The 24,405-nt window shown below is 37.7% G+C and overlaps 4 protein-coding genes across 4 annotated transcripts; all 4 read right to left on the minus strand.

The window, feature by feature from the left end:
- Positions 1-2,108: 2,108 nt before the first annotated feature.
- Positions 2,109-3,830, minus strand: LOC147564621 (ATP synthase small subunit 6, mitochondrial-like). Its single transcript, XM_086648421.1, has 3 exons — positions 3,622-3,830; positions 3,411-3,496; positions 2,109-2,359 (listed from the first exon to the last, which is right to left on the minus strand). The coding sequence occupies exons 1-2, from the start codon at positions 3,740-3,742 to the stop codon at positions 3,450-3,452; spliced, it is 168 nt and encodes a 55-aa protein (XP_086504547.1). The 5' UTR covers positions 3,743-3,830; the 3' UTR covers positions 2,109-2,359; positions 3,411-3,449.
- A 4,366-nt stretch (positions 3,831-8,196) lies between these two features.
- On the minus strand, positions 8,197-12,280 carry LOC147564622 (uncharacterized). Its single transcript, XM_086648247.1, has 2 exons — positions 11,844-12,280; positions 8,197-10,965 (listed from the first exon to the last, which is right to left on the minus strand). Exon 2 carries the CDS (start codon positions 10,752-10,754, stop codon positions 9,372-9,374), a length of 1,383 nt encoding a protein of 460 aa, XP_086504373.1. The 5' UTR covers positions 10,755-10,965; positions 11,844-12,280; the 3' UTR covers positions 8,197-9,371.
- Positions 12,281-14,025: 1,745 nt separating this feature from the next.
- Positions 14,026-18,109, minus strand: LOC147564623 (uncharacterized). Its single transcript, XM_086648256.1, has 2 exons — positions 17,673-18,109; positions 14,026-16,794 (listed from the first exon to the last, which is right to left on the minus strand). The coding sequence occupies exon 2, from the start codon at positions 16,581-16,583 to the stop codon at positions 15,201-15,203; it is 1,383 nt and encodes a 460-aa protein (XP_086504382.1). The 5' UTR covers positions 16,584-16,794; positions 17,673-18,109; the 3' UTR covers positions 14,026-15,200.
- A 1,754-nt stretch (positions 18,110-19,863) lies between these two features.
- On the minus strand, positions 19,864-23,947 carry LOC147564624 (uncharacterized). The gene is made up of 2 exons (XM_086648266.1): positions 23,511-23,947; positions 19,864-22,632 (listed from the first exon to the last, which is right to left on the minus strand). The coding sequence occupies exon 2, from the start codon at positions 22,419-22,421 to the stop codon at positions 21,039-21,041; it is 1,383 nt and encodes a 460-aa protein (XP_086504392.1). The 5' UTR covers positions 22,422-22,632; positions 23,511-23,947; the 3' UTR covers positions 19,864-21,038.
- Between the last annotated feature and the right edge of the window lie 458 nt (positions 23,948-24,405).

Consider the following 24,405-nt stretch of genomic DNA (forward strand, 5'->3'; position numbering starts at 1 on the left):
CAAAAAAAAGGTTATGACGGGCCAAACATTATGTCATGGACTACAACCTCTAGGGAGTTTAGGTTTTTCTGGACTTGAAATTGAATCAAAATTTGGAATTTAATGTAAGAACTGTTTTCATGTAAACCCGTTACGTAACGATATATTCTTGTTTTGTTTCCGAGTACACGATGACGTGTCAATAATATCTCGTGGAACACTAGAATTCTTTCTCGCTATAAATTTCTCACTCAAAATAGTTCTTGTTATTTTTCCAACCAAAACCCCAAATCAAATTTATTCCACGGTAAGTTTGTTTCATCTGATTTTTAAGTTTTTGATGGCATCTTTGTATGTTGAGAACAAGATTCAGATCGAACAATCATCTATTTATGTTAGTTCTGTGTTTTTTTTGTTTGGTATCGAAGAGCTTTCATTCTCAGTGCCTTTAGAATTCTGTTTTCTGAATTGCAAAATACCTTTCTTATCTATCTCAGTGCCTTTGTGAACTGCAAAATACTGTTAATTTCATTATCTTAATTCATTATATGGTCACTCTTACCCATGCTTTCCACGTTTCCACCGGTCTCCCGTGAACCTAAGGTCATGTTTGGTGCGTGGGAAAGGAATACGATTACAGTGAATAGTAATCCCGTAAATGATTTTTAGTAATTGCAATACGTTACTATATTGTTTGGTTTGGTCAAGAATGGGATTGATAGGGATTAATTTCCCCACGCAGATTATTTGATTGAACGGTTCCAAGAGAAAGTGAATCACCATCCATCCCCTCAGTTTCGGAGTCCCATTCCTCGTCTATTCATTTTCATGTACAAACACCATTTTGGAAGACGACTCATAGCAATTGCGTTCCATTCCCATGTGTCAAACATGTCCAAACATATGTTATTTCTTGCAGAAGTTTTTGTTGTTCATTTCACCATGTATTTTTTCATCTTCATTAAGTTTTGGATAGAGTGGGATAGTTTATCTCCTGAACCAAATTCTTGACAAGTTGTACCCTCGTGTTAGGGGTTAGTGGAGATTTATCTCAAGATCATGAAATCTTGGGCTTTTATAATAGCGACATGTTTCTTTGTAAATGTTTTGATGTAGTCGCAGCGGAATTAAAGAAGAACAAGAAAATAAACGAAGAACGGTAAAGAAAACGGTAAATAAACTAAAACTTAATTAACTTCAATAGTTTTTCTCTTCAATATGAATATCAAAATAGACTAGACCTCCTTTTATAGGATAATAGACTATCCTAGATAGACTCAAACTATGATTCCTAAATATTAAAGATACTTAACACATAGAAACTCCTAAATAATAGAACTACTAACATAAGGTAATTTCCTAATCCTACACTAATTAGGACCACTAACGTAACCGACTAGGGCAAGGGCGCGTGGATTTGCGGCCTTGAGTCCTTGACCCGTATGCGCCTGCATCAGCTCCCCTTTCCCCAGAAGGTTCGTCTCGAACCGATTTCGATGAAGAAAACAAGTTGATACACCCGCATACGATGAAATCTGTCATGGCGATCCGTAATTCCCACTTCGAACGAAGTTTGCACTGGAATTGAAGGATACTAATGTGCAAAAAATCGTCAACCTCGTACTCAAACTCATATGCCAATGATTCTCGCAAAATTAACCTTAGTGAATAAATAATGTTCATCTCGCCAACTTCCCACGGTAGGCTAATATTGTTAACTCATTTGTTCTCTTTCTTTTGTCTTGGTGCCATTGGGTAGTAGAAACATCTGACAGAGAGCTTTCTTTTGGAGACAGAGGTTCTGTGCAGTTGGGTAGTAGAAACATCTGATGAGAGTTTTCTTCCGTAGACAGAAGCTCTTATGTCGCTAATTTGGAGCTCTTTCTCGCTATCTCTTCTATTCTGGAAAGAAAATAATAAAATTATCTATTTACTTTGTTTTTTTTTTTATCACAACCAATTATCTCGTGTGTTCTTTGTTCGGTTTCCTTGTCATGTCCAAATCTGACTAGTAACAATCTAAATCATTTTAGTCAGGGGCATAATACAAAAAAACATTATAAAATCTACCTTGAGTCAGATTTCATATCCGACTTGAACAAATGTAAATTAACCATGCAAGTAACAAGTGAAGTAATGTAAATCATTTATTTTATGAACCTCTACACTCTTTCTGATGGAACCAACAGCGTCTATTCTTATCCAAACATGGAGAAAAGAAGGAAACAAATATCACAACTCGAGGACATTAAGAAGATCTGACTTCTAATATCTAAACAAACCATCTTAGTTGTTATTTGGAAATATAATACTACTACTACTAAAGCTCCTTAAGGCGCATCACTCCAGCAAAACTAGATCAAGGTTTCCCGAAATTCACCTGTAGAAAATCATAATCTCAAGAATCATTCACAACAAATAACTTAACAAAGTAATTTCATGTGTTGCACTTAATACATGTACACAAGCATGGTGAAAAAGCTCAAAAGCCTGAGACCTATCATCACATTCACTAGTCCGAATAAACCTGTGAACACCGAAAGCCTGAAGTCATGGTAACACCACCCCATCCCGCTGAAATAAGTGGATCGGGCTCGGGTATTGAGGAAACATGTCGTCCCACCCGAGCCCAATAGGAGAAGTCTGATGGACTACTCATGTACTCTCGCCTTGATAAGACCAAGTAGCCAGACCGAGACCGCCCTAAAAGCCAAAATAAGTTGGAGTCCACCCAAGCCCGTTCGATGAAGAATATGCCCATGGGTGGCCTACTCGAGAAGCCAAAATAAGTTGGGACCACCCTTACCCCTTCCGATGAAGAATATGCCAACGGGTGGCCCGTCCTAAAAGCGAAAATAAGTCTGAGCCCACCCCAAGCCCGTCAGATGAAGAATATACCCATGAGTCTGCCCGCCCGAATAGCCCAATTTCACCACTGCATGCTCGTGCTTTGTACCCATTAAGCACATTTATGAGATGAGCTATCTAAAGACTAAAATAGACCATAGAATCATAGATAGATGCGCATGAAGGTATATACAACTTTTATGGTGTCATGGGGGTGTTAGATTCCACAATTTCTAAAAGTTCTAACAAGGAAAACATGTTAAATTGAGACCTAATTGCTTTAATAAAAGATAGGAAAATATTTCCCAAGTAATTGCAGAAGGTAAGAAATCAACTAACGTGCTCCTGGAGCTAAAGAAACCGTAGATCACATGACAAAATTATATAGCCTGAACCAATTTGTAAACATATTTGTTCTTGGAAATCACAAAAAAATAAGGGATTATTTAGCAAGGACAGTTGGTGAATTACGTTAAGGAACCCTAAGGTCATGTTTGGATTATTTTAGTTTGATGTTTGGTTTGCCCAGAAATAGGATTACTGATGATAACTAAAACCCTAATTGATGATTGTAATGTTGTTACCTGTCTTAGGAGTTTAATGATGATCCGGAAATTAGAAATCTACCTCTTGTGCCTCTGAACGAAGGGGGAGTTCTTAGCATCCTCCTCTGCAAAACGATTAAAATATATAGAGAGAGAGAAGTAAGGTTGCGGAAAGTTGAAGAGGAAAAAAGTATAGACATGGGAAAATGAAAAAGATGGTGCGATTAGGGGTGGTGGATTGGAATAATACCTGTGAGTCCAAGAGAAAATTTAGTGATGATGGCGCCGGTGATAGCGAAACCGACGAGAAACGGCCAGTTACGCTTCCACTCTCGCTTGAAGAACACGGGCCATGGATCAAACTGCCTCATCTCTCTCTCTCTCTCTCTCTCTCTCTCTCTCTCTCCCTCTCTCTCTCTCTCTCTATTTGTGTTTCTCTCTCTACGATCAGACCCGAGTTCTGCCCGGCGATTGGTAAGGGGAGCCAGGAATTGTTGTTGGGGAGCTGTAGTACTAAATTAATTTTTTGTACTATAGCTCCCCATACCAATTTAGTATTAGGAACTCTTTTTTTGAATTTTAAGTTAAATATTGAAATAGAGAGGGATTAGAAAATGATTACAGAATTTCTAAATTTAAAAATTTTAATTGTAATTTTTTTAAAGATTGTTTTTTGTTCATGATTTAAGATTTCAAGTCTAAAACGATAATGTTTCATTTTATAAATGTCATGGCCTTGAAAATTAGATATGATATGAGTTGCAATAGAGTTTTATATTAGTTTTTGCTTTAATTCAAATTATCTATATTGATGTGTTGGAAATGTGCGTTAAACAATTTCCCCCCAGTGGAGGGAAATATGGTGAACAAACACGAAAACAGTAAGTTTTCCCTAGGGAACTGCATGTACATGATTTTTTTCTTCAACAAATTTCCCCCCAGCCGAGTGAAATTAGACGAAAAAATGTGAAAACAGTAAGTTTACTCTAGAGAACCACATATATATGTTATTCTCTTAAACAAATTTCCCTCAGATCGAGGGAAATTAGGCAAAAAAAGGGGAAAAACGAGGCCCATTAGTAAAGTTGCAAGCACTATGTTTTTGTCATTGTAATAGAACTTTAAAAAATGAAAAAACTACGCACACTAGTAAAGTTTCTTCCCATTTCTGAAATTTGGTGAATATTGTGATTACATTAGAGATATTACATATCAATTCTCTTCACAAAAAGATTCACCAAACTATTGTCAATTTTACTCATAATCTTCATCCTTATCGCTTGAATCGTTCCATCGCTTGAATCGCTCGCATCTTCTTTGTTTGAGACTTGATTTCCTCTTTCAGCAGAATGTTGGTAATAAAATTGTCATCAAAACTCTAGATATAGTTTTCAAGCATTAAGTATAGATTCAAGAAATTCCCAATGCTATTTAATTTGTAATAAAATTCCCATCAAAACCTTAGATACAAAACTCACTAAAATGCCTACTCAATACTATCCAATTTGTCTTCTCTATTTTCCTTGAAGTAGAAAAGATTTGCAGGAAAATGGATGAGATTGAAGAATTTGGAATAAAATTTTATAATGCTACCCATCCAGAAGACTCATCTCCATACACATCTTCACCTTCATAGTGTTTCTTGGAAATGGATGAAATCATGGAGAGTTCTCCATTAATGGTGGGTGTGATTTGTAGAGGTTAAAAAAACTCACTAAAAACCTAGATATAAAACTCAATAAAACTTTAGAAATTAGAAGGGGGGAATAAGAAGTCACAAGACTTTGGTTGATGTCTTCTTCATTAGGCAAAATACTTTGTAAGAAAATGTCAGAGATTTGTTGTTGATGAAAGAAAGAGATTGTCGGAGGGGAGATTGGATAGTCGACTTCAGAAGAGAGGAGAGTGATGGGCCTAAAAATAGGTCTATTCCCGCAAGTATACGGGGTCAAGTTATAGTATTGAAAATAAGATCGAGTATCGTCCCAAGGGATAGGTAGGTAACTTCAAATATTGACGGCGAGTTTAGCCCCATAATCAAAATGTCAATAGCTAACTTAGACTAACACACACACCCCACTTCATAGAATTGATGATTGATTTGTAAAATAAAGAAACAAATACAACTAACTAAACTATCTAAGAAAGAGGTAAGAGGATATCTAAGGTTATAAAATCCACCACATAATTTCACTTTATAAAACAAACACTTAATTACTTAAATCTCTTTTGTATTTACTCGGGATCCAATATAATAAACTATTTGGATTCCGGATGATGTTCTAGATAAAACAATTTTATGATTACTAATTCTAATTGTCCTCCTTATAAAGATTCGGATTGCTAAACTACTATTCATCATCTAAAAAGCATACTCCATCTAACAACTTAACGAAAGTATGAAATATCTAATTATGAGGCATGAGTAATAGAAAGAAAATCCAATCCATATAGATAAACAATCAATAGACATTAAAGCACATCAAAGGATTTAATTAATCAAGAGCAAGTATTATAAAGATCCAAAATGGGTTTCATTCACAACCTTAGATTGCTAAATTAACTATACATGGAATCTAGAGTGACATTCATTGACATTGTAAAATAAATGAAAATACTAAGAAATTAATGGAAAGAAATCACCAAGAATGCTCAAATTCCATATCCCCATGTATCTCCAATTTGTCCAAGATTTGCTCCATTTATGCTCAAGAATGTTACTCCAAGAAATCCAAGTAATAGCTATTTTATTGCCACCCAAATAAGAAAAAGAAGGAAAAGAAGGAAGAAATTAGATGTAGAAAGAAGTTAGAAAGAAGAGATGAAAGGGGATAAAGATGATGGAAGAATATGGAAGAAAGAAGGAGATGACTATTAATGGTAGAAAGAATAGTGGTAGAGAAGAAAGTAGTAGTATTGGTAGAGAAGATAGAAAAAGAATGGGAAAAATAGATTAGGTTGAAGAAAGAAATAGGTAAGAAGAGGTAGAAGAAAAGAATGGGGGATTAGGGTTAGAAGATAGAAAGAGAAGTGGCTTAGAAATTAGATAAGGAAGCCATTTGAGAGGGTTGTTGAAGTCTAGGTTTTAATGGAGGAGAAAGAGATTTATTTATAGGTGGGTTTTGGTTTTGGTTGGGTTAAATGGTAAAAACATAAAAAAAGTCATTTTCGGATTTATAAAACCCCTAAACAGAATAGTGAGGCGGCTAGGGTTTTAAATGGAGAAATTGAGTGGGACACTTGTCGGCTGGAGAATGGGCGAGAATCTGTTCGTTAGGGTGTGAACGGACGTAACTTAACAAAGTGGGACGACTCAGAAACCGTCGGATCCTGAAGCGTGCGGATCTGGAGGGACAAGAGATGGACACGCGTCCGGGACTACCGTAATATACAGCTTCGGTTAACACGGAAGAATTAATAAGGACGGGACGGTCAGCAGCCGTAGATCTTGAAAACGCGGGAACGACCGGCTGAGATTAAAACGTTGGATCGGGACCACCAAATTAAGCTGCAGCGCGCTCCACCGGATCATGCTCTTAGGGTCCATTTTGTTGCTGAGCGAGAATACGGGATTTAGATGCACCGGCTTCCTTCCTTCGCCACGTGTCTGTGGGTGTACCGCGCGCCAAATTTGTGCCCGACACTGTCCCGCTAGTCAACCTGATTTGACTTCATCTTTGACTTTGCCTAATTTGCTCATCCGGACTCCGATTTAACTTCCGTTTTCTCCTACGGACTCGTCTCGACCTCTACTTTTCAACCACGCACTGACCTTAGCCAAATTACCAGAATGTCCTTGATCTCAAATGACCAAAATACCCTTTATGCATCTTTTCCTTGTTTTTAATCGTTTTTTTACACCTAACTCCACAAAACACACCTAATCAAGAAAATCAACCATTTTATTATAATAAAGACCCGAAACGAACTAACTCGACTAAATTAAACGACTTAGATGGGACATTTTCATGACCCATCAAACATCCCCAAACTTAGATTTTGCTAGTCCTCGAGCAAAACAAAATAAAAGAAAAACCTAACTCACTTTCGGAGGAATCCCGGTTGCATTTAGCATATGCAACAAGCCGTTAAACCCCTAGGTTGCCCTAGTGGACGAGTGTGGTCTCGTGAGGGTTTCCATAGATGACACCCACAAACATCATGGTTTCAAATACACAAGGGTCCAAAATCCAAATCGTAGATAAGCATGATTGATATAGTAAAGGGTTTAAGCATGTCAACACATAATGAATCAAGTAAATAAGTTCTTGTAAAGGCTAAAAACCTCTTCACTAATGATCTTACCCTAAAATGCAAGTGTCATACCATAATAAGCACATCTATGTTCCGAAGTCACAAAACCTTGATTCCCAAGTTAGTACATTTCGCCTCGACTTCGGCCTCACGGACATACACTCCAAAAATGAAATCACTCAAGAATGGTTCGCTCGTATGTGTGAGTGTGATCACTTAAATAGGACTCAACACATAAAAAGGGGTGAGGACAACATTTTAGAACGAATGATCTTCGAAAAGGAATTAGCCACTATATAGAGTGGGGAAGCTCACTCACCCTTCTCACCCATTCTACCCTCTAAAAATGTCTTCTAAAGTTTAGCGGATACTAGAGATGGATGATGATGGTGGAATCCCGAGAATGTCGAACTCTTCATTATGGTAGAACCTCTTAAGCATCTTAACATTTGTTTCTTGCTTCGATTACTTATTCATGAACAAAAACACCAACACATATATACAATCACATCACTCACACAAAAGAGCTAACACATGCTCAAACATACACAAAAATCACTTTATTTCACTCTTTTTCTTTCTTTTTTCTTTATTCATATCACTTTTTTTCATTTTTTTGGTTCCTTTTTTTTTTTCTTTTCTTTTCATAACACAAATACAAACAACTAAAACAAAATACAACACACACAACTCTATTCTTGCAATCAACTTTTCATTTCATACTTGCTTTTGATATTCTTCATTCTTTTATCTCATGTCTTCATTCTCGGGATATAAGATGATGGATGGTGATGTAGTATCTGCTTTCCTCTAGTTGGCATTCTCATTGGGTTTCATGGACTACAAGGGTAAGGTTAATTCGCTATCCTAATGTCACTCCTAGTGGCTAAGGAAATTGAGCACACGAGATCAAATGAGCTCTTTTACAAGTTACGAGGTTGAGTAGCTCTTCATTCTACTCGGAGTTAGCGCGGAAGAGTACACTCGAATGGCAATTTAGGCTTTGAGCTCTCACATAGGTTAAGTCTCCACTAATGACTACTTTAGGTCTCTTAGAAATGTTTCTTCTTCACTAAGATGTAACTCACATGGCACAACACAAACACTAAAAGACTCGACTTTCATGCAAAGGCCATTAGCAATCACAAAACTCATCAACTCAACACATATGCATCAAAATTCTTAAAACTATCACTAGAATCACATGCAAATCTACTCAAAATGTTCAAAATTTTCAAATTTTGGCTAATTTGAACCCTTTTGTCTTTGAACCCCATGGTCATGCATTGGTTATGGTCATATCCCGCATCCCCAAACTTAAAACTAACATTGTCCTCAATGTTCTAAGCATACACTCACCAAAAGATAAAGAGGCACATCAATCTAAAGAGAAGAGTGGAGAGATATTACCATAACCGAAGGAGATAAAAGATGATACTACCAAGGCTCATGTATAAAGAGGTTCCAAGTTGATGCCAAGCTCGCGCCATCCCCAAACTTGGAACAAACCACGCCTTAGAAGTAAAACATATAAGAAATGCTCCTAAAATATCAACAAATATCATGAGAATGAAGCACATAAAACACATGACCACATACAAATCTACCACTAACGCGGGTATACACGATTGCATTGAGCTATGCAATTAGCCTTTAATTCTCTTGATTTCACACAAGAACACGAGTTATGTCTCGTGGAGGGTTTCCAGAGATGATACCCACAAACATCAAGACCCATTAATCGGCCTAACGATCATAAAGCAAAAGACGAAAAATTTGGGGGTCAACCCAAAGAAAGCTATATACAGGTGCTAATCGTCTCACAACTATGTAAAAACCATAAAGTGCAAGCAAGACGATTGAAGAAAATAAGCCATCCCCAAACTTAGTGGATGCACAGTCCACTAAGTAGGTATAAATAGAAGGAACGACAACAAAGAAATCATCAAAAGGATCGACATAGATGTGAAGAGTCAAAATATCAGTCGAAGGCAAAAAATCATCTGGAAGCTTAGTGGACAGAATATCCACTATGTCCATAGACGTCTTCGGGAAAACGTCTGAAATGTCCCAAAAGGGATCAACAACCGAGTATGAGATCATGTGGAAAGTCGAACTAGACTCTAAGGGTAAGGCAATAGGCTCGGGGACCAAGTCAAGGTCCATGGTTTCCTTAGGTAAATAGTCTGACAAGCTATCCAACATGTCTCTAACTACTACGTCATCAATATCCTCAAAGGCATCTGGAGCCTCGCAGTCAGTTATAATATCAGGCCTTCCTAGCATTGCATCTAAGACTGACTCCTTACAAGTGTCAAAAGTTGGATAGTTCAGAATCGTGTCATCCTCAAACTTGCTCGTAGAGCCATCACCTTGAATCTCAAAGTCTAATATAGTTCTATCATGATGAGATGACACATGGTGAGGAAACGAGACAACAAGGTTATCAGTTTGTTCAAGCTCTTGGGTCCTCTCAGTTGATTCGTCGACATTTAACTTAGTACTAGGGTTAGACGTATTACCCTCGCCATCGGACCTAGTACCCTCTTGAGTTTGGGGTGGTAAAACCCCTTCCTCGTCGGCTAATAACTGTGACAACATCATCTCTAATGGATGATTTAGAGACTCTAATTGATGATTTAGAGACTCAAACCTCTGATGTAACTCTTGTTGCATTTGAATCTGCGTCTGTTCATGTTGTAACATCATTTCAGTCAGACGACTCGCAAACTCTAATTGAGATCTATCTTCAAGAGTCTCTTCATGATAAGGCTCACAAGTGTAATTAAATGAAGACTCTTGATAATAACTCCCACCGTACATACTAGGATCATACCTGCCTCTAAAATCATTGGTCTCAGAATAATGTGGACTATAAGGTCTCTCATACATATTTAGTGTCAGACCATATCCATCACTAATTCGACCATCTCTACACATCCGTCGGTATTCTCCTAGGGTCATACGAGATCTGTCAGACTCAAATGGTCTATTCCCCTCACTAATCGAAACATCTCTACACATCATTTGGTATTCACCTAAGGTCATATCAGGTCGGTTAGTGCGGGGAATCCTCGAAATAAGCTCATCATCATCATCAAATGGCCAACCGTTATAAGAACGGGCCATGATCTCACAATGCTCAAGGAACTAACAAACAAGCTATCAATGCAAATCAAAACTCATCCAACCAATCACACACAAGTAAGAAAGAAAGAGATAGAATACGATACTAGCGGATGCTCCTCTCGTTTCGTTCTTCCTTCCGATTCCTTTCTGATTCTTTTGTTCCCCTTCGCTCCTATGTTCCTGTTTTTTGGCTTTTCTCTTCAAGTGGTACCTGAAAAAAAGATAAGATAAGAAATTACGAAAATAAAGAAAGAAAAACGTCAAAGTTAACAAATAACACTAAACTAATGAACAAAACAAGCAAACAATATCCTAACTACTAAACCTATCCCCGGCAGCGGCGCCAAAAACTTGATGGGCCTAAAAATAGGTCTATTCCCGCAAGTATACGGGGTCAAGTTATAGTATTGAAAATAAGATCGAGTATCGTCCCAAGGGATAGGTAGGTAACTTCAAATATTGACGGCGAGTTTAGCCCCATAATCAAAATGTCAATAGCTAACTTAGACTAACACACACACCCCACTTCATAGAATTGATGATTGATTTGTAAAATAAAGAAACAAATACAACTAACTAAACTATCTAAGAAAGAGGTAAGAGGATATCTAAGGTTATAAAATCCACCACATAATTTCACTTTATAAAACAAACACTTAATTACTTAAATCTCTTTTGTATTTACTCGGGATCCAATATAATAAACTATTTGGATTCCGGATGATGTTCTAGATAAAACAATTTTATGATTACTAATTCTAATTGTCCTCCTTATAAAGATTCGGATTGCTAAACTACTATTCATCATCTAAAAAGCATACTCCATCTAACAACTTAACGAAAGTATGAAATATCTAATTATGAGGCATGAGTAATAGAAAGAAAATCCAATCCATATAGATAAACAATCAATAGACATTAAAGCACATCAAAGGATTTAATTAATCAAGAGCAAGTATTATAAAGATCCAAAATGGGTTTCATTCACAACCTTAGATTGCTAAATTAACTATACATGGAATCTAGAGTGACATTCATTGACATTGTAAAATAAATGAAAATACTAAGAAATTAATGGAAAGAAATCACCAAGAATGCTCAAATTCCATATCCCCATGTATCTCCAATTTGTCCAAGATTTGCTCCATTTATGCTCAAGAATGTTACTCCAAGAAATCCAAGTAATAGCTATTTTATTGCCACCCAAATAAGAAAAAGAAGGAAAAGAAGGAAGAAATTAGATGTAGAAAGAAGTTAGAAAGAAGAGATGAAAGGGGATAAAGATGATGGAAGAATATGGAAGAAAGAAGGAGATGACTATTAATGGTAGAAAGAATAGTGGTAGAGAAGAAAGTAGTAGTATTGGTAGAGAAGATAGAAAAAGAATGGGAAAAATAGATTAGGTTGAAGAAAGAAATAGGTAAGAAGAGGTAGAAGAAAAGAATGGGGGATTAGGGTTAGAAGATAGAAAGAGAAGTGGCTTAGAAATTAGATAAGGAAGCCATTTGAGAGGGTTGTTGAAGTCTAGGTTTTAATGGAGGAGAAAGAGATTTATTTATAGGTGGGTTTTGGTTTTGGTTGGGTTAAATGGTAAAAACATAAAAAAAGTCATTTTCGGATTTATAAAACCCCTAAACAGAATAGTGAGGCGGCTAGGGTTTTAAATGGAGAAATTGAGTGGGACACTTGTCGGCTGGAGAATGGGCGAGAATCTGTTCGTTAGGGTGTGAACGGACGTAACTTAACAAAGTGGGACGACTCAGAAACCGTCGGATCCTGAAGCGTGCGGATCTGGAGGGACAAGAGATGGACACGCGTCCGGGACTACCGTAATATACAGCTTCGGTTAACACGGAAGAATTAATAAGGACGGGACGGTCAGCAGCCGTAGATCTTGAAAACGCGGGAACGACCGGCTGAGATTAAAACGTTGGATCGGGACCACCAAATTAAGCTGCAGCGCGCTCCACCGGATCATGCTCTTAGGGTCCATTTTGTTGCTGAGCGAGAATACGGGATTTAGATGCACCGGCTTCCTTCCTTCGCCACGTGTCTGTGGGTGTACCGCGCGCCAAATTTGTGCCCGACACTGTCCCGCTAGTCAACCTGATTTGACTTCATCTTTGACTTTGCCTAATTTGCTCATCCGGACTCCGATTTAACTTCCGTTTTCTCCTACGGACTCGTCTCGACCTCTACTTTTCAACCACGCACTGACCTTAGCCAAATTACCAGAATGTCCTTGATCTCAAATGACCAAAATACCCTTTATGCATCTTTTCCTTGTTTTTAATCGTTTTTTTACACCTAACTCCACAAAACACACCTAATCAAGAAAATCAACCATTTTATTATAATAAAGACCCGAAACGAACTAACTCGACTAAATTAAACGACTTAGATGGGACATTTTCATGACCCATCAAACATCCCCAAACTTAGATTTTGCTAGTCCTCGAGCAAAACAAAATAAAAGAAAAACCTAACTCACTTTCGGAGGAATCCCGGTTGCATTTAGCATATGCAACAAGCCGTTAAACCCCTAGGTTGCCCTAGTGGACGAGTGTGGTCTCGTGAGGGTTTCCATAGATGACACCCACAAACATCATGGTTTCAAATACACAAGGGTCCAAAATCCAAATCGTAGATAAGCATGATTGATATAGTAAAGGGTTTAAGCATGTCAACACATAATGAATCAAGTAAATAAGTTCTTGTAAAGGCTAAAAACCTCTTCACTAATGATCTTACCCTAAAATGCAAGTGTCATACCATAATAAGCACATCTATGTTCCGAAGTCACAAAACCTTGATTCCCAAGTTAGTACATTTCGCCTCGACTTCGGCCTCACGGACATACACTCCAAAAATGAAATCACTCAAGAATGGTTCGCTCGTATGTGTGAGTGTGATCACTTAAATAGGACTCAACACATAAAAAGGGGTGAGGACAACATTTTAGAACGAATGATCTTCGAAAAGGAATTAGCCACTATATAGAGTGGGGAAGCTCACTCACCCTTCTCACCCATTCTACCCTCTAAAAATGTCTTCTAAAGTTTAGCGGATACTAGAGATGGATGATGATGGTGGAATCCCGAGAATGTCGAACTCTTCATTATGGTAGAACCTCTTAAGCATCTTAACATTTGTTTCTTGCTTCGATTACTTATTCATGAACAAAAACACCAACACATATATACAATCACATCACTCACACAAAAGAGCTAACACATGCTCAAACATACACAAAAATCACTTTATTTCACTCTTTTTCTTTCTTTTTTCTTTATTCATATCACTTTTTTTCATTTTTTTGGTTCCTTTTTTTTTTTCTTTTCTTTTCATAACACAAATACAAACAACTAAAACAAAATACAACACACACAACTCTATTCTTGCAATCAACTTTTCATTTCATACTTGCTTTTGATATTCTTCATTCTTTTATCTCATGTCTTCATTCTCGGGATATAAGATGATGGATGGTGATGTAGTATCTGCTTTCCTCTAGTTGGCATTCTCATTGGGTTTCATGGACTACAAGGGTAAGGTTAATTCGCTATCCTAATGTCACTCCTAGTGGCTAAGGAAATTGAGCACACGAGATCAAATGAGCTCTTTTACAAGTTACGAGGTTGAGTAGCTCTTCATTCTACTCGGAGTTAGCGCGGAAGAGTACACTCGAATGGCAATTTAGGCTTTGAGCTCTCACATAGGTTAAGTCTCCACTAATGACTACTTTAGGTCTCTTAGAAATGTTTCTTCTTCACTAAGATGTAACTCACATGGCACAACACAAACACTAAAAGACTCGACTTTCATGCAAAGGCCATTAGCAATCACAAAACTCATCAACTCAACACATATGCATCAAAATTCTTAAAACTATCACTAGAATCACATGCAAATCTACTCAAAATGTTCAAAATTTTCAAATTTTGGCTAATTTGAACCCTTTTGTCTTTGAACCCCATGGTCATGCATTGGTTATGGTCATATCCCGCATCCCCAAACTTAAAACTAACATTGTCCTCAATGTTCTAAGCATACACTCACCAAAAGATAAAGAGGCACATCAATCTAAAGAGAAGAGTGGAGAGATATTACCATAACCGAAGGAGATAAAAGATGATACTACCAAGGCTCATGTATAAAGAGGTTCCAAGTTGATGCCAAGCTCGCGCCATCCCCAAACTTGGAACAAACCACGCCTTAGAAGTAAAACATATAAGAAATGCTCCTAAAATATCAACAAATATCATGAGAATGAAGCACATAAAACACATGACCACATACAAATCTACCACTAACGCGGGTATACACGATTGCATTGAGCTATGCAATTAGCCTTTAATTCTCTTGATTTCACACAAGAACACGAGTTATGTCTCGTGGAGGGTTTCCAGAGATGATACCCACAAACATCAAGACCCATTAATCGGCCTAACGATCATAAAGCAAAAGACGAAAAATTTGGGGGTCAACCCAAAGAAAGCTATATACAGGTGCTAATCGTCTCACAACTATGTAAAAACCATAAAGTGCAAGCAAGACGATTGAAGAAAATAAGCCATCCCCAAACTTAGTGGATGCACAGTCCACTAAGTAGGTATAAATAGAAGGAACGACAACAAAGAAATCATCAAAAGGATCGACATAGATGTGAAGAGTCAAAATATCAGTCGAAGGCAAAAAATCATCTGGAAGCTTAGTGGACAGAATATCCACTATGTCCATAGACGTCTTCGGGAAAACGTCTGAAATGTCCCAAAAGGGATCAACAACCGAGTATGAGATCATGTGGAAAGTCGAACTAGACTCTAAGGGTAAGGCAATAGGCTCGGGGACCAAGTCAAGGTCCATGGTTTCCTTAGGTAAATAGTCTGACAAGCTATCCAACATGTCTCTAACTACTACGTCATCAATATCCTCAAAGGCATCTGGAGCCTCGCAGTCAGTTATAATATCAGGCCTTCCTAGCATTGCATCTAAGACTGACTCCTTACAAGTGTCAAAAGTTGGATAGTTCAGAATCGTGTCATCCTCAAACTTGCTCGTAGAGCCATCACCTTGAATCTCAAAGTCTAATATAGTTCTATCATGATGAGATGACACATGGTGAGGAAACGAGACAACAAGGTTATCAGTTTGTTCAAGCTCTTGGGTCCTCTCAGTTGATTCGTCGACATTTAACTTAGTACTAGGGTTAGACGTATTACCCTCGCCATCGGACCTAGTACCCTCTTGAGTTTGGGGTGGTAAAACCCCTTCCTCGTCGGCTAATAACTGTGACAACATCATCTCTAATGGATGATTTAGAGACTCTAATTGATGATTTAGAGACTCAAACCTCTGATGTAACTCTTGTTGCATTTGAATCTGCGTCTGTTCATGTTGTAACATCATTTCAGTCAGACGACTCGCAAACTCTAATTGAGATCTATCTTCAAGAGTCTCTTCATGATAAGGCTCACAAGTGTAATTAAATGAAGACTCTTGATAATAACTCCCACCGTACATACTAGGATCATACCTGCCTCTAAAATCATTGGTCTCAGAATAATGTGGACTATAAGGTCTCTCATACATATTTAGTGTCAGACCATATCCATCACTAATTCGACCATCTCTACACATCCGTCGGTATTCTCCTAGGGTCATACGAGATCTGTCAGACTCAAATGGTCTATTCCCCTCACTAATCGAAACATCTCTACACATCATTTGGTATTCACCTAAGGTCATATCAGGTCGGTTAGTGCGGGGAATCCTCGAAATAAGCTCATCATCATCATCAAATGGCCAACCGTTATAAGAACGGGCCATGATCTCACAATGCTCAAGGAACTAACAAACAAGCTATCAATGCAAATCAAAACTCATCCAACCAATCACACACAAGTAAGAAAGAAAGAGATAGAATACGATACTAGCGGATGCTCCTCTCGTTTCGTTCTTCCTTCCGATTCCTTTCTGATTCTTTTGTTCCCCTTCGCTCCTATGTTCCTGTTTTTTGGCTTTTCTCTTCAAGTGGTACCTGAAAAAAAGATAAGATAAGAAATTACGAAAATAAAGAAAGAAAAACGTCAAAGTTAACAAATAACACTAAACTAATGAACAAAACAAGCAAACAATATCCTAACTACTAAACCTATCCCCGGCAGCGGCGCCAAAAACTTGATGGGCCTAAAAATAGGTCTATTCCCGCAAGTATACGGGGTCAAGTTATAGTATTGAAAATAAGATCGAGTATCGTCCCAAGGGATAGGTAGGTAACTTCAAATATTGACGGCGAGTTTAGCCCCATAATCAAAATGTCAATAGCTAACTTAGACTAACACACACACCCCACTTCATAGAATTGATGATTGATTTGTAAAATAAAGAAACAAATACAACTAACTAAACTATCTAAGAAAGAGGTAAGAGGATATCTAAGGTTATAAAATCCACCACATAATTTCACTTTATAAAACAAACACTTAATTACTTAAATCTCTTTTGTATTTACTCGGGATCCAATATAATAAACTATTTGGATTCCGGATGATGTTCTAGATAAAACAATTTTATGATTACTAATTCTAATTGTCCTCCTTATAAAGATTCGGATTGCTAAACTACTATTCATCATCTAAAAAGCATACTCCATCTAACAACTTAACGAAAGTAGGAAATATCTAATTATGAGGCATGAGTAATAGAAAGAAAATCCAATCCATATAGATAAACAATCAATAGACATTAAAGCACATCAAAGGATTTAATTAATCAAGAGCAAGTATTATAAAGATCCAAAATGGGTTTCATTCACAACCTTAGATTGCTAAATTAACTATACATGGAATCTAGAGTGACATTCATTGACATTGTAAAATAAATGAAAATACTAAGAAATTAATGGAAAGAAATCACCAAGAATGCTCAAATTCCATATCCCCATGTATCTCCAATTTGTCCAAGATTTGCTCCATTTATGCTCAAGAATGTTACTCCAAGAAATCCAAGTAATAGCTATTTTATTGCCACCCAAATAAGAAAAAGAAGGAAAAGAAGGAAGAAATTAGATGTAGAAAGAAGTTAGAAAGAAGAGATGAAAGGGGATAAAGATGATGGAAGAATATGGAAGAAAGAAGGAGATGACTATTAATGGTAGAAAGAATAGTGGTAGAGAAGAAAGTAGTAGTATTGGTAGAGAAGATAGAAAAAGAATGGGAAAAATAGATTAGGTTGAAGAAAGAAATAGGTAAGAAGAGGTAGAAGAAAAGAATGGGGGATTAGGGTTAGAAGATAGAAAGAGAAGTGGCTTAGAAATTAGATAAGGAAGCCATTTGAGAGGGTTGTTGAAGTCTAGGTTTTAATGGAGGAGAAAGAGATTTATTTATAGGTGGGTTTTGGTTTTGGTTGGGTTAAATGGTAAAAACATAAAAAAAAAAAGGAGGGTCATTTTCGGATTTATAAAACCCCTAAACAGAATAGTGAGGCGGCTAGGGTTTTAAATGGAGAAATTGAGTGGGACACTTGTCGGCTGGAGAATGGGCGAGAATCTGTTCGTTAGGGTGTGAACGGACGTAACTTAACAAAGTGGGACGACTCAGAAACCGTCGGATCCTGAAGCGTGCGGATCTGGAGGGACAAGAGATGGACACGCGTCCGGGACTACCGTAATATACAGCTTCGGTTAACACGGAAGAATTAATAAGGACGGGACGGTCAGCAGCCGTAGATCTTGAAAACGCGGGAACGACCGGCTGAGATTAAAACGTTGGATCGGGACCACCAAATTAAGCTGCAGCGCGCTCCACCGGATCATGCTCTTAGGGTCCATTTTGTTGCTGAGCGAGAATACGGGATTTAGATGCACCGGCTTCCTTCCTTCGCCACGTGTCTGTGGGTGTACCGCGCGCCAAATTTGTGCCCGACACTGTCCCGCTAGTCAACCTGATTTGACTTCATCTTTGACTTTGCCTAATTTGCTCATCCGGACTCCGATTTAACTTCCGTTTTCTCCTACGGACTCGTCTCGACCTCTACTTTTCAACCACGCACTGACCTTAGCCAAATTACCAGAATGTCCTTGATCTCAAATGACCAAAATACCCTTTATGCATCTTTTCCTTGTTTTTAATCGTTTTTTTACACCTAACTCCACAAAACACACCTAATCAAGAAAATCAACCATTTTATTATAATAAAGACCCGAAACGAACTAACTCGACTAAATTAAACGACTTAGATGGGACATTTTCATGACCCATCAAACATCCCCAAACTTAGATTTTGCTAGTCCTCGAGCAAAACAAAATAAAAGAAAAACCTAACTCACTTTCGGAGGAATCCCGGTTGCATTTAGCATATGCAACAAGCCGTTAAACCCCTAGGTTGCCCTAGTGGACGAGTGTGGTCTCGTGAGGGTTTCCATAGATGACACCCACAAACATCATGGTTTCAAATACACAAGGGTCCAAAATCCAAATCGTAGATAAGCATGATTGATATAGTAAAGGGTTTAAGCATGTCAACACATAATGAATCAAGTAAATAAGTTCTTGTAAAGGCTAAAAACCTCTTCACTAATGATCTTACCCTAAAATGCAAGTGTCATACCATAATAAGCACATCTATGTTCCGAAGTCACAAAACCTTGATTCCCAAGTTAGTACATTTCGCCTCGACTTCGGCCTCACGGACATACACTCCAAAAATGAAATCACTCAAGAATGGTTCGCTCGTATGTGTGAGTGTGATCACTTAAATAGGACTCAACACATAAAAAGGGGTGAGGACAACATTTTAGAACGAATGATCTTCGAAAAGGAATTAGCCACTATATAGAGTGGGGAAGCTCACTCACCCTTCTCACCCATTCTACCCTCTAAAAATGTCTTCTAAAGTTTAGCGGATACTAGAGATGGATGATGATGGTGGAATCCCGAGAATGTCGAACTCTTCATTATGGTAGAACCTCTTAAGCATCTTAACATTTGTTTCTTGCTTCGATTACTTATTCATGAACAAAAACACCAACACATATATACAATCACATCACTCACACAAAAGAGCTAACACATGCTCAAACATACACAAAAATCACTTTATTTCACTCTTTTTCTTTCTTTTTTCTTTATTCATATCACTTTTTTTCATTTTTTTGGTTCCTTTTTTTTTTTCTTTTCTTTTCATAACACAAATACAAACAACTAAAACAAAATACAACACACACAACTCTATTCTTGCAATCAACTTTTCATTTCATACTTGCTTTTGATATTCTTCATTCTTTTATCTCATGTCTTCATTCTCGGGATATAAGATGATGGATGGTGATGTAGTATCTGCTTTCCTCTAGTTGGCATTCTCATTGGGTTTCATGGACTACAAGGGTAAGGTTAATTCGCTATCCTAATGTCACTCCTAGTGGCTAAGGAAATTGAGCACACGAGATCAAATGAGCTCTTTTACAAGTTACGAGGTTGAGTAGCTCTTCATTCTACTCGGAGTTAGCGCGGAAGAGTACACTCGAATGGCAATTTAGGCTTTGAGCTCTCACATAGGTTAAGTCTCCACTAATGACTACTTTAGGTCTCTTAGAAATGTTTCTTCTTCACTAAGATGTAACTCACATGGCACAACACAAACACTAAAAGACTCGACTTTCATGCAAAGGCCATTAGCAATCACAAAACTCATCAACTCAACACATATGCATCAAAATTCTTAAAACTATCACTAGAATCACATGCAAATCTACTCAAAATGTTCAAAATTTTCAAATTTTGGCTAATTTGAACCCTTTTGTCTTTGAACCCCATGGTCATGCATTGGTTATGGTCATATCCCGCATCCCCAAACTTAAAACTAACATTGTCCTCAATGTTCTAAGCATACACTCACCAAAAGATAAAGAGGCACATCAATCTAAAGAGAAGAGTGGAGAGATATTACCATAACCGAAGGAGATAAAAGATGATACTACCAAGGCTCATGTATAAAGAGGTTCCAAGTTGATGCCAAGCTCGCGCCATCCCCAAACTTGGAACAAACCACGCCTTAGAAGTAAAACATATAAGAAATGCTCCTAAAATATCAACAAATATCATGAGAATGAAGCACATAAAACACATGACCACATACAAATCTACCACTAACGCGGGTATACACGATTGCATTGAGCTATGCAATTAGCCTTTAATTCTCTTGATTTCACACAAGAACACGAGTTATGTCTCGTGGAGGGTTTCCAGAGATGATACCCACAAACATCAAGACCCATTAATCGGCCTAACGATCATAAAGCAAAAGACGAAAAATTTGGGGGTCAACCCAAAGAAAGCTATATACAGGTGCTAATCGTCTCACAACTATGTAAAAACCATAAAGTGCAAGCAAGACGATTGAAGAAAATAAGCCATCCCCAAACTTAGTGGATGCACAGTCCACTAAGTAGGTATAAATAGAAGGAACGACAACAAAGAAATCATCAAAAGGATCGACATAGATGTGAAGAGTCAAAATATCAGTCGAAGGCAAAAAATCATCTGGAAGCTTAGTGGACAGAATATCCACTATGTCCATAGACGTCTTCGGGAAAACGTCTGAAATGTCCCAAAAGGGATCAACAACCGAGTATGAGATCATGTGGAAAGTCGAACTAGACTCTAAGGGTAAGGCAATAGGCTCGGGGACCAAGTCAAGGTCCATGGTTTCCTTAGGTAAATAGTCTGACAAGCTATCCAACATGTCTCTAACTACTACGTCATCAATATCCTCAAAGGCATCTGGAGCCTCGCAGTCAGTTATAATATCAGGCCTTCCTAGCATTGCATCTAAGACTGACTCCTTACAAGTGTCAAAAGTTGGATAGTTCAGAATCGTGTCATCCTCAAACTTGCTCGTAGAGCCATCACCTTGAATCTCAAAGTCTAATATAGTTCTATCATGATGAGATGACACATGGTGAGGAAACGAGACAACAAGGTTATCAGTTTGTTCAAGCTCTTGGGTCCTCTCAGTTGATTCGTCGACATTTAACTTAGTACTAGGGTTAGACGTATTACCCTCGCCATCGGACCTAGTACCCTCTTGAGTTTGGGGTGGTAAAACCCCTTCCTCGTCGGCTAATAACTGTGACAACATCATCTCTAATGGATGATTTAGAGACTCTAATTGATGATTTAGAGACTCAAACCTCTGATGTAACTCTTGTTGCATTTGAATCTGCGTCTGTTCATGTTGTAACATCATTTCAGTCAGACGACTCGCAAACTCTAATTGAGATCTATCTTCAAGAGTCTCTTCATGATAAGGCTCACAAGTGTAATTAAATGAAGACTCTTGATAATAACTCCCACCGTACATACTAGGATCATACCTGCCTCTAAAATCATTGGTCTCAGAATAATGTGGACTATAAGGTCTCTCATACATATTTAGTGTCAGACCATATCCATCACTAATTCGACCATCTCTACACATCCGTCGGTATTCTCCTAGGGTCATACGAGATCTGTCAGACTCAAATGGTCTATTCCCCTCACTAATCGAAACATCTCTACACATCATTTGGTATTCACCTAAGGTCATATCAGGTCGGTTAGTGCGGGGAATCCTCGAAATAAGCTCATCATCATCATCAAATGGCCAACCGTTATAAGAACGGGCCATGATCTCACAATGCTCAAGGAACTAACAAACAAGCTATCAATGCAAATCAAAACTCATCCAACCAATCACACACAAGTAAGAAAGAAAGAGATAGAATACGATACTAGCGGATGCTCCTCTCGTTTCGTTCTTCCTTCCGATTCCTTTCTGATTCTTTTGTTCCCCTTCGCTCCTATGTTCCTGTTTTTTGGCTTTTCTCTTCAAGTGGTACCTGAAAAAAAGATAAGATAAGAAATTACGAAAATAAAGAAAGAAAAACGTCAAAGTTAACAAATAACACTAAACTAATGAACAAAACAAGCAAACAATATCCTAACTACTAAACCTATCCCCGGCAGCGGCGCCAAAAACTTGATGGGCCTAAAAATAGGTCTATTCCCGCAAGTATACGGGGTCAAGTTATAGTATTGAAAATAAGATCGAGTATCGTCCCAAGGGATAGGTAGGTAACTTCAAATATTGACGGCGAGTTTAGCCCCATAATCAAAATGTCAATAGCTAACTTAGACTAACACACACACCCCACTTCATAGAATTGATGATTGATTTGTAAAATAAAGAAACAAATACAACTAACTAAACTATCTAAGAAAGAGGTAAGAGGATATCTAAGGTTATAAAATCCACCACATAATTTCACTTTATAAAACAAACACTTAATTACTTAAATCTCTTTTGTATTTACTCGGGATCCAATATAATAAACTATTTGGATTCCGGATGATGTTCTAGATAAAACAATTTTATGATTACTAATTCTAATTGTCCTCCTTATAAAGATTCGGATTGCTAAACTACTATTCATCATCTAAAAAGCATACTCCATCTAACAACTTAACGAAAGTATGAAATATCTAATTATGAGGCATGAGTAATAGAAAGAAAATCCAATCCATATAGATAAACAATCAATAGACATTAAAGCACATCAAAGGATTTAATTAATCAAGAGCAAGTATTATAAAGATCCAAAATGGGTTTCATTCACAACCTTAGATTGCTAAATTAACTATACATGGAATCTAGAGTGACATTCATTGACATTGTAAAATAAATGAAAATACTAAGAAATTAATGGAAAGAAATCACCAAGAATGCTCAAATTCCATATCCCCATGTATCTCCAATTTGTCCAAGATTTGCTCCATTTATGCTCAAGAATGTTACTCCAAGAAATCCAAGTAATAGCTATTTTATTGCCACCCAAATAAGAAAAAGAAGGAAAAGAAGGAAGAAATTAGATGTAGAAAGAAGTTAGAAAGAAGAGATGAAAGGGGATAAAGATGATGGAAGAATATGGAAGAAAGAAGGAGATGACTATTAATGGTAGAAAGAATAGTGGTAGAGAAGAAAGTAGTAGTATTGGTAGAGAAGATAGAAAAAGAATGGGAAAAATAGATTAGGTTGAAGAAAGAAATAGGTAAGAAGAGGTAGAAGAAAAGAATGGGGGATTAGGGTTAGAAGATAGAAAGAGAAGTGGCTTAGAAATTAGATAAGGAAGCCATTTGAGAGGGTTGTTGAAGTCTAGGTTTTAATGGAGGAGAAAGAGATTTATTTATAGGTGGGTTTTGGTTTTGGTTGGGTTAAATGGTAAAAACATAAAAAAAAAAGGAGGGTCATTTTCGGATTTATAAAACCCCTAAACAGAATAGTGAGGCGGCTAGGGTTTTAAATGGAGAAATTGAGTGGGACACTTGTCGGCTGGAGAATGGGCGAGAATCTGTTCGTTAGGGTGTGAACGGACGTAACTTAACAAAGTGGGACGACTCAGAAACCGTCGGATCCTGAAGCGTGCGGATCTGGAGGGACAAGAGATGGACACGCGTCCGGGACTACCGTAATATACAGCTTCGGTTAACACGGAAGAATTAATAAGGACGGGACGGTCAGCAGCCGTAGATCTTGAAAACGCGGGAACGACCGGCTGAGATTAAAACGTTGGATCGGGACCACCAAATTAAGCTGCAGCGCGCTCCACCGGATC

This window comes from Eschscholzia californica, unplaced genomic scaffold, assembly GCF_041429995.1.
Source record: "Eschscholzia californica isolate CP2 unplaced genomic scaffold, dmEscCali1.0.p SCAF_1, whole genome shotgun sequence".
Classification (NCBI taxonomy): Eukaryota; Viridiplantae; Streptophyta; class Magnoliopsida; order Ranunculales; family Papaveraceae; genus Eschscholzia; species Eschscholzia californica.